Genomic DNA, 10,364 nt, shown 5'->3' with positions numbered 1-10,364 from the left:
AGCCCTGCAGGAGGGGGGCCCATGACGCTAAAGGAAAGCAGTCCCTGCCCCCTGCTAGCCTCCTGAAGGGGGGTAGCCACTGGGGGCAAGGACAGGTCTGGCTTTAGTCCACCCTGCCTGGGGGGCTTCAACAGGACAGACTCGGGCTGAGCCAGACAGATGGGCTATACCCCCTGGAATTATAGGTCCCCCCCGTCCGTCCCCCCGGCATATGGTAGCCAAAGCTTCCCACTGCTCCCAGGGTACAGCCACATTCTTCTAGCCTGGAGGGGGGGGCCAGCCGTGGGGGGCCAGTGGGGTCTCTAGCCCCCCTCCTCCCTGCTCTCCGCCCTAGAAAGAGTGGGCCTGCCCCTGCGTCCTGCTGCGGGACCATGAACTGGGGCAAGGGGGCAGTGGCGGCTGGCCAAAGCCCCCTCTCCCTAATCCCAACAGCTGGTGCGAAGTGGGGCGGGTGCCCCCAGGGGGAGGCCAGGAGCAGGGCCCAGGCGCAGGCAGGAATGTCACCCGGCCACAGTGTTTACACCCAGCCGGCTGCTGAGCCCCGGAGGGGGGAAGGGTGGCTGGTTTCTTCAGGGCTGTGTGCTTCCCCCTCCCCGCCCCCCGCTGAGAACCCAGGAGTCCTGGCTTCCGCTCCCACCCCCACTGCACCTGCTCTAACCCACCAGCCCCGACTCCCCTCTGGGACAGGGGAGAGAATCCATCTCCCCCCATGCCCCTCATACCCCGAGCTGTGCAAAGCCCCCCCACCGTCCTGCAAAGCCCTGACACCCCGTGTCCCACAGCCTTGGCACGTAATCGATCCCCCGGGGCGGGGCTGCAGGTCCGAAGGGAAGCTGGGGGTCACCCCAGTCCCACAGGAAGGGGGTCCAAGCCTGGATCCCTGGTGGGGGCCCCTGTTTTGTGCACAGTTTAAAATACAAAGAAAGATTGGGGGTAGAGGCCCCCTGGGGAGTCCATCCAGGGGGTCAGACAAGGATGCTGTCCCCCAGGCCCTCAGGGCGCTGCCCCTGGGGGGTGGCCAGGGGCCCCTCCTCAGAGCCTTCCTGGCCGGAGGGCGGGCCCCGTGCCTCGGCCATGCTGCCGAAGGAGGGGGGTGCTGGCGGCGGAGGAGGGGCCCAGCAGTGGGGTTCGCTCCGAGTGGGGCTCCTCCTCCTCGCCCCGCTGGTGGCCCTCGCCCTCCGAGTCTGAGTCCTCGGCCGTCCGCAGCACTCGCTGCTTGCACACCGGGCAGGTCTTCTTGGTCTGCGTCAGCCAGGGGTCCACGCACCGGCAGTGATAGGCTGGGGGAGGGGGACGGCAGTTACACCCCGCCACCAGGAGTGGAACCCAGGCGTCCTGGCTCCCAGCCCCTCCCTGCTCTAAACCCCCAGCCCCCCCTCCCCTCCCAGAGCCGGAGGGAGAACCCAGGCGTCCTCACCGTGGGCACAGGGCAGGATCCGCAGCCGGTCTCCCTCCTCGTACTCATCCAGACAGATGGCGCAGACGTCATACTCGTCCCCTGGCAGAGAGACGGGAGGGAGCCGTTAGCCCGGACATACGGGGGAAACTGAGGCACAGGGAGGGGGGTGGGACCAGGGCAAGCTCATACAGTGAGAGGATAACAGCCCTGCATCCCAGAGCCAGAGAGAGAACCCGGGAGTCCTGGCTCCCAGCCCCCTCTGCTCCGACCCACCAGGCCCCGCTCCTCTCCCCAAGCTGGGGAGAGAACCCAGGAGTCCTGGGGACAGGTCTAGAATTGTGCTTAGTCTGTTGGGACTTAGGAGCAATGAAACACACATGGCAACGTCTCCCTAGGGACATGTATTCACAGGAAGGTGTCTGAGGCCAAAATCCTCCTTTCCACCCACATCCCTGCCCCAGAGGTGGCTGCATCTCAGCGCCGGGCGAGGGGTCCCTGTGTCACCAGCCGCCCCGCCCCAGAGGTGGCCGCGTCTCAGCGCCGGGCAAGGGGGTCCCTGTGTCACCCGCTGCACCGCCCCAGAGGTGGCCGCATCACAGCGCTGGATGAGGGGTCCCTGTGTCACCAGCCGCCCTGCCCCAGAGGTGGCCGCGTCTCAGCGCCGGGCAAGGGGGTCCCTGTGTACCCCGCCGCCCCGCCCCAGAGGTGGCTGCATCTCAGCGCCGGGTGAGGGGTCCCTGTGTATCCCGCCGCCCCGCCCCAGAGGTGGCCGCATCTCAGCACTGGGTGAGGGGTCTCTGTGTATCCCGCCGCCCCGCCCCAGAGGTGGCTGCATTGGATGACAGAGGCCTGGGACCCGAGGCCCATTTCAGCTCCAGGGCTCGAGCGTCTCAGCGAAAACAGGAAGCTCCGGCTCCCGCCCCAGCGCCTACCCGGGAGGGGAAGCGGTCAGAGGGGCTGCGGAGTAAACCCAGCCGCTCCGGCTCAAGCCCTTATAAGGTAAATGCGAGCGCTCCCCTGGCGCTTCCTCCCCTGGCGCTTACTCAACCCGAGAGCACCCCGCTCCGCCGCCCCGCCGGGCGGTGGAACGGCTGCAACAGCTCCCTGGGAGGCAGGACGCCTGGGTTCTGCTGACAGCTTGAGGGGGAGGGGGAGACTGAGGGCTAGAACCTGGGAGCCAGGACGCCCCCGTTCTCTCACCAGTTCTGGGAGGGATCTGGGGGCTGGGGGCTAGAAGGGAGGGGGCTGAGAGCCAGGAGGTATTTTTTGCATCCCTTCCCCCTTCTAATGGCAGAAATAGAACCAAGGAATCCTGTCTCCCAGCTCCCCCTACTCTAACCCACCAGGCCCCACTCTCCTCCTACAGCCAGGGAGAGAACCCAGGTGTCCTGGCTCCCAGCCCCTCCCTAGTCTAACCCGCCAGGCCCCACTCCCCTCCCAGAGCCGGGAGAGAACCCAGGAGTCCTGGCTCCCAGCTCCCCCTACTCTAACCCTGGAGGCTGGGCAAGGGCTGGCAGCAGCAGGAAGCCAGAGCCACAAGCATCAGCCAGGGAAGCCCCCGCCCCATTCCCCCCACCACAGGGAACCCGCAGCAGCTGGATCTGGAGGACAGAGATCCAAGACTTGGGGGGGCTGGCGAGGAAACCTGCCCCTGACTCCTGCCTGCCCAGGGCCCCCCAGAGACTGTGGGGAGCTCAGTTCATGGGGGACTGGGGGCTCCCACAGCCCAGGGAGGGGGTGGGTGTCTCAGCATCGGGGACTGGAGCCAGCAGGGCGGGCTGACCCCAGAGTGTCCCCCCGTCCCGCCAGCCTGGGGAAACATTTCACAGCCATGAGGTGACAAGTCCTCAGGTCACTGCGGTTAGCGCCCCCCGGCTCCAGAGCTGGGACAGGGCTGAACCGGCTGCTGCAGCGGGGGGAGAGAACCCAGGCGTCCTGGCTCCCAGCCCCCCCTGCTCTAACCCCCAGCCCCCACTCCCCTTCCAGAGCCGGGGAGAGAACCCAGGCGTCCTGGCTCCCAGAGTGTGAGCCTGCAGTGAGCATGCAAGGAATCCCAGCCTGGTTTTGACACAGGGGAAAGCGGGTGCCTCGGGGGGGTCCCCCAAAACACGCAGTAGACATGTGAGCCCAGAGGCTGCAAAGGGGGCTGGGAGCTGAGGCGGGGGCATACTGGGGGGGCGGGGGAAATGCTCAGAGCTGGTCTCACACCCTCGGTCACAGCCGCTCGCTCCCCGGCCTGACGCCTCCCCGCTTGGGGTTTGGCTGCTGGAAGCCGGAGACAGGGTGATTGACCCCCCCACCTGCCTCGCACAGACACTGGGACTTTCCAGCGTCCCGTGCTGGGGCTCAGACAGGCACCCCACATCTGTGGAGGAACCCACAGCCCCCAGCTTCCCCTCTCCTGCACCCACAAGGGGGCACCCTTAGACCCCTCCCGGCTGCCTCCCAGCTGGAGGGATTGTTCCTTTGATCTGCCCCCTCCCCATAGTGCGAGGGGACGGGATCTGAGGGCCGGGGGCTGCGGAAGGACAGACGGCCGTGGGGCAGGGGGCCCCCCCGCTGGGGAGAGGCTGTACTGCAGCCTGGATGGGTGAGGGGCAGTTTTGGGCTGGGCTGGGGGACGTCCCAGCATGCAGTGCTCTGCCCCCACTGCATGCTGGGAAGGGCCCTGCCCTGCCACCTGAGAGCCCATCCTGGGGTGGGGGGTGCCAGGATAAAGAGGGCTCAGGGCCAGCCCAAGACCCCCCCATGCTGCGGCCACCTCTAGGGACCAGCTTAAGCCTCCTGCTGGGGCATGGGGGCCCTGCCTGCCGGGGAGAGGCCCCCCCCACAGCACCCCCTAGCGCCGCCCTGGGGCATTGGGGGCAGCCCTGACGCCGAGAGGGGGCCCCCTGGTGGCCAGTTACCTTTCTGATACTTGTGGGCGGGGATTTTCCTCAGCTGGTCCTTCGAGAGCCGGTGACGGCGCAGCCTCTTCCGGTGCTGAACACAGCGAACGATCTGCCAGCCAGACCGGGGGGTGAGGGGGTTCCAAGACTTCCCAGCCCCCCATCTAACCCCCCAGCCCCCGCTCCCCTCCCAGAGCCGGGGAGAGAACCCAGGAGTCCTGGCTCTCGGCCCCCACTCCCCTCCCAGAGCCGGGGACAGAACCCAGGAGTCCTGGCTCCCGGCCCCCCCTGCTCTAAGCCCCCACTCCCCTCCCAGAGCCAGGGAGAGAACCCAGGAGTCCTGGCTCCCGGCCCCCCCGCTCTAAGCCCCCACTCCCCTCCCAGAGCCGGGGAGAGAACCCAGGAGTCCTGGCTCCCGGCCCCCCCTGCTCTAAGCCCCCACTCCCCTCCCAGAGCCAGGGAGAGAACCCAGGAGTCCTGGCTCCCGGCCCCCCCGCTCTAAGCCCCCACTCCCCTCCCAGAGCCGGGGAGAGAACCCAGGAGTCCTGGCTCCCGGCCCCCCCGCTCTAAGCCCCCACTCCCCTCCCAGAGCCGGGGAGAGAACCCAGGAGTCCTGGCTCTCCCGCCCCTTGCCCCGCACAGTGTGGTGGGACGTCACTCACCAGGATGGTGCACATCACAGCAATGATGATGCCGACCACGCCGGTGAAGGGGATGAGGTAATAGCCCAGCGGGAAAATGTACTCAGGGATCAGGATAATGTGTGCGCTGGGGGACCGGAGACAGTGGGGTCAGTCAGGGTGGAGATGCTGGCCACTAGCCCGCACTCTGCCTCCAGACCAGAACCCAGGCGTCCTGGCTCCCACCCCCAGCTCTAACCCACCAGCCCCCACTGCCCTCCCAGAGCCAGGGAGAGAACCCAGGCGTCCCGGCTCCCACCCCCAACTCTAACCCACCAGCCCCCACTGCCCTCCCAGAGCCAGGGAGAGAACCCAGGCGTCCTGGCTCCCACCCCCAACTCTAACCCCCCAGCCCCCACTCCCCTCCCTACTGATGGAGCCCCTGGGGGGCACCCAGGGAAAGCAAGGTAAGCCGCGCCCATCTGTCACACATGCACTCCGAGCGGGGGGCCTGGCCCCCGCTGGGATTCCTCCAGGCTCGGGGGCTGCGGTGGGGACAGGAGGAAGATGGGGGTCTCCCATGGCTCAAGGCGTTTCTCTGCAGGGGGCCCAGGCCACACAACGCCCCCCCACCCCCCCGCAGGCGGGCAGGTGCCTACCCCTTCTCATAGCTGAACTTGGAGCGCAGGTAGTCGGAGGCTGTCTCCCCCACGAAGACCGACGGGATAGCAATTTGCTCCCGAATCCTCTCTGTGGGGCAGAGAGATGGCAGAGGGGCTCAGCCAGGCCCACAGAGAACTTCTTGACCCACACCCGGGGGACGTTAACCCCTCAGACAGTGGGTTCGCTCTGCCCAGAGCTCCCCCGGGGGGGGAGGTGGGCGGCGTGGGGACCCCAGCAGCAGGGGAGGTTGACCGGGCGGATCCTGGCAGTGGGGGGAGCCAATTGGGGGCGGAGAGCGGGAGTCTCACTCCTGCACCCCCGCTACTAGGAGTTGCCACAATCCAGCCTGCACATGGTGGGGGGGCGGAGCGCCTCCCTGGGGAGCCCTGAGAGTAACCCCCCCGCATGCCAGAACTTGGGGGCGGAGCCTAGGGAAAGCCCCTCCCCTGCCCCACTCACCGTCATTCCAGGCCATGTTGAGCAGTTTGTTGGAGCCCGTGTTATGCACCACGGCGGCGTCGAACCCGGCCTGCTGTGCGTGCAACACCTAGAGTGGGGTGGGGGGGACAGGTCAGGGGGGGCAGCGCCCTCCCGCAGCCAGGGAAAGAACCCAGGAGTCCTGGCCCCCCCACCCTAACCCCCCAGCCCCAGTCCCCTCCCAGAGCTGGGGGAGAACCCAGGAGTCCTGAGCTCAGTGGATGTGTGAGAAGGGCTATCAGACCTCGTGGTTCAGGGCACAACCTGGGTGGGAGGTCAGGACAGGATCTGTCTGGAGGTCCTGTCTTTGGGCTGGGCTCCCCCACGGCTGCCCCCCAGCTCCCCATCACTGCCCCCCAAGACCTCTCCCACCTTGATGTCGAAGTTGCATTCGTATCTGCGAATGAGGGCGATGAACCGGGTGGCGTTGCTGGAGTCCGGGGGCCCCTCGATGGGCTGACAGGCGTTGCTGGGCTTGGCCTCCACCAGATAGCCCTGGAGCAAAGCAGGACATCAGAGTCAGTACCCCACAGGCCTGCAGCCAGGCAGGATAAACCAAGAAGAGAACCCAGGAGTCCTGGCTCCCAGCCCCCCTGCTTTGACCCACCAGCCCTCACTCTCCTCCCAGAGCCAGGGGGAGAACCCAGGAGTCCTGGCTCTCAGGGCCCCACCCCGCTCTAACCCACTGGACCCCACTCCCCCCCCAGAGCCGGGGAGAGAACCCAGGCATCCTGGAGCCCCCCTGCTCTAACTCACCAGTCCCCACTCCTCTCCCAGAGCCGGGCAGAGAACCCAGGAGTCCTGGCTCTCAGGCCCTCCCCTGCTCTAACCCACTGGACCCCACTCCCCTCCCAGAGCTGGGGAGAGGCTCCAGGCATCCTGGAGCCCCCCTGCTCTGACCACCAGACCGCTGGATCTTGCGGCTACGCACCACGAGTCCTTCCCTGGGCAGCAGGGCCCCAAAGAGGGCGGGCAGGTCTGAGAAGTCCATGCTGGCATTGTGATCCCTCACCTGTCGGGGCAGGGAGAAGGATCAGGCTGGCATGAGAGAGGCTCCGGTTCCCCCGCAATCTGAGCACTCCCTGGGTCCCTGCCCCCACACTCTCCCCCCCTCCCCCTGGCCCTTGGCCACTCACCGCGTGGATGTAGGCGTCTGCCGGGGGCAGCAGCAGGCAGGTGCGGAGCAGTAGGGCCATGACGGGGCTGGGGAAGGCACGCTCGGGCCACATCCTGGCGGCCGGCGGAGCCCTGCAAGGGGGAGAAGCGGGAGCCTGGCGCGGGAGAGCCGGCACGCACCCCCCTGTCAGAGACCGTCCCTGCCCCGAAGACCTTCCACAACACGGGCCGCGAGGGGAAACTGAGGCCAGAGGGGCAGGGTGGCCAGGCCCGGTCAGGCCCCGTTGGAGTCTCGGATCTGCCCCCCCACATCGCGTCCCCGGAGGGCAGCCGCCGGATCGGCAGCAGCCTGTTTGCCCGGAAAGACGGCCCCGGGGCTCGCAGCTGGGACAAAGGGCCCATTGAGCGCCCATGAGGCCGCGCTGTGGCAGGCAGACGTGAGGCGGGCACTGGCAGTGAGCCCCTGATAGCAGCGAAGTAAGCGGGGGGCCCCGATCCCAGCTGGGGTCCATTGGCCGCCGCTCCGTGGGGCCAGATCCCAGCTGGGGTCAATGGACCGTCGCTCCTCCTCTAACCCACTAGATCCCACTCCCCTCCGGGACAGAACCCAGGAGTCCTGGCTCCCACCCCCCCTGCTCTAATACACCAGCCCCCTCTCGCCTCCCAGAGCTGGGGAGAGAACCCAGGAGCCCTGGCTCCCAGCCCCCTCTAACTGCTAAACACCACTCCTTGATGAAATGGCACAACGTGGGGGCCCCGATCTCGGCTGGAAGGTGCGGTCAGCGCAGGGCCCGGCCCCCCAGGGGCCCTGCACTCAGCTGGAGGGAGGTGCGGGGAGCCCTGCCCGAACAGGTCTGGGCGTGGACCGGAGGCCGACACTCTTGGTTTCCTGGCCCAGGCTGGGAGGCGCTTGGCTCAGCCCAGCTGCGGGCGCAGCGGCCTGGCTGCCAGGAGCCTCCCCGTGCCAGCGGCACTGAACCAAGGAGCAAAGTTCAGGGGCGCTGACGGGTTTATGGCCAAGAGCAGGAACGAAGAGCTGGCTGGGAAGTGGGCAGGGCCAGGACTGGGGGGGAATTTCCCAGCTGGCACCTGGGTGACATGAGTTGGGAGGGTCTCAGTCCAGTTCTAAGATTGGGGACTGCAGCGAGATTGGGGTCCCCCAGGCGGTCGGGCATCGGAGGCATACGGGGCTGTCCTTACTCTGAAAGCTTACAAGCTAACTAAGCGAGACGGACAATGGGTAGGGAAGGGAAACCAAGGCACGGAGGTGCTGGGACTTGCCTAGCAGGTCAGTGGCCGAGCTGGGAGCAGAATCTCGGCGTCCTGAGGCTCAGGCTGTGCCCGCTAGCCCATGCTGCCAGTCCGAGGGCTGAAGGGGTCACGCAAACTGAGCCCCTTTTCCCTACGCTAGGGCAGGAGTATGAGGGGAGCTCTGTGTGTGGGGAGCCATGGGACCAGGGAGCTGCTTCAGGACTGCCCTCAATCAGTGCTGAGATGCAGCCACCTCTGGGGCGGGGCGGCAGGTGACACGGGGACTCCTCGCCCGGCATGCGGCCACCTCTGGGACAGGGCGGCGGGTGACACAGGGATTCCTCGCCCGGCATGCGGCCACCTCTGGGGCAGGGCGGCGGGTGACACGGGGACCCCTCGCCCAGCATGCGGCCACCTCTGGGGCAGGGCGGCGGGTGACACGGGGACTCCTCGCCCGGCATGCGGCCACCTCTGGGGCAGGGCGGCGGGTGACACGGGGACCCCTCGCCCGGCATGCGGCCACCTCTGGGACAGGGCGGCGGGTGACACAGGGACTCCTCGCCCGGCATGCGGCCACCTCTGGGGCAGGGCGGCGGGTGACACGGGGACTCCTCGCCCGGCATGCGGCCACCTCTGGGGCAGGGCGGCGGGTGACACGGGGACCCCTCGCCCGGCATGCGGCCACCTCTGGGGCAGGGCGGCGGGTGACACGGGGACTCCTCGCCCGGCATGCGGCCACCTCTGGGGCAGGGCGGCGGGTGACACGGGGACTCCTCGCCCGGCATGCGGCCACCTCTGGGGCAGGGCGGCAGGTGACACGGGGACTCCTCGCCCGGCATGCGGCCACCTCTGGGGCAGGGCAGAGGGTGACACGGGGACCCCTCGCCCGGCATGCGGCCACCTCTGGGACAGGGCGGCGGGTGACACAGGGACTCCTCGCCCGGCATGCGGCCACCTCTGGGGCAGGGCGGCGGGTGACACGGGGACTCCTCGCCCGGCATGCGGCCACCTCTGGGGCAGGGCGGTGGGTGACACAAGGACCCCTCGCCCGGCGCTGAGATGCAGCCACCTCTGGGGCAGGGCGGCGGGTGACATGGGGACTCCTCGCCCGGCGCTGAGATGCAGCCACCTCTGGGGCAGGGCGGCGGGTGACATGGGGACTCCTCGCCCGGCATGCGGCCACCTCTGGGGCAGGGTGGCGGGTGACATGGGGACTCCTCGCCCGGCATGCGGCCACCTCTGGGGCAGGGCGGCGGGTGACACGGGGCACTGAGATGCACCCTTGGCATTACCCCCCTGTCCTGGCTGGACCAAGTATGGTCCCCTCTGTCTGAGCCCCCAGTCCCCACAGGACCCCCTCCCCAAACGGGAGATCCCAAAACCCTGCAGCACCCCCTCCCCAGATGGGGCGATCCCTTCTATCAGTCCCCCCTCCCCTTTCAGCCCCCCCTTATCTAGGGGGTGTCTAAGTGGGGGGCCACCCCCGCACTGACCTGCTCTGGCTGGCTGGGGGTGCCTCCCCTGGTCAGTGCTGGCTCATGGAGGCGCAGAGGGTCTGTCCCCTGGAGCAGGGCTGAGTCAGGAACAGGGGGTCCCCCTCTGGCTGCGGGGGGTCTCCCCTCTGGCTCCTTCTGTTTACAACTCTCCTCTCGGGAACATGGGAGGTACAAGCTCTCGCGAGAGGAGGAGGAGCAACCCTTCCTCCCCTCCCCCCAGTAACCCGGACGCCTGGGTTCTTTTCCTGGCTCTGGGAGGGGAGTGGGGGCTGGTGGGTTCGAGCAGGGGGGCTAGGAGCCCGGACTCCTGGGTTCTCTCACCGGCGCTGGGAGGGGAAGGGGGGCTGGGAGCCAGGACTCCTGGGTTCTCTCCCCTGCTGGGAGGGGAAGGGGGGCTGGTGGGTGAGAGCAGGGGGGGCGGGGAGCCCGGACTCCTGGGTTCGCTCCCTGGCTC

The 10,364-nt window shown here is 68.1% G+C and overlaps 1 protein-coding gene across 1 annotated transcript; it reads right to left on the bottom strand.

Annotated features, from left to right (window-relative positions):
* Positions 1 to 6: 6 nt before the first annotated feature.
* On the bottom strand, positions 7 to 10,101 carry RNF167 (ring finger protein 167). Its single transcript, XM_078850993.1, is given in 11 exon segments — positions 7 to 1,091; positions 1,093 to 1,280; positions 1,418 to 1,498; positions 4,306 to 4,399; positions 4,950 to 5,055; positions 5,567 to 5,657; positions 6,030 to 6,117; positions 6,420 to 6,542; positions 6,979 to 7,059; positions 7,184 to 7,318; positions 9,908 to 10,101. Coding segments are annotated over 10 exon segments (1,071 nt in total). The 5' UTR covers positions 7,277 to 7,318; positions 9,908 to 10,101; the 3' UTR covers positions 7 to 965.
* Between the last annotated feature and the right edge of the window lie 263 nt (positions 10,102 to 10,364).

This window comes from Lepidochelys kempii, chromosome 28 (genome assembly GCF_965140285.1).
Source record: "Lepidochelys kempii isolate rLepKem1 chromosome 28, rLepKem1.hap1, whole genome shotgun sequence".
Taxonomy (NCBI): Eukaryota; Metazoa; Chordata; order Testudines; family Cheloniidae; genus Lepidochelys; species Lepidochelys kempii.
Note: the sequence above shows the minus strand (reverse complement) of the source record. Positions and strands in the feature narration are given on the sequence as shown.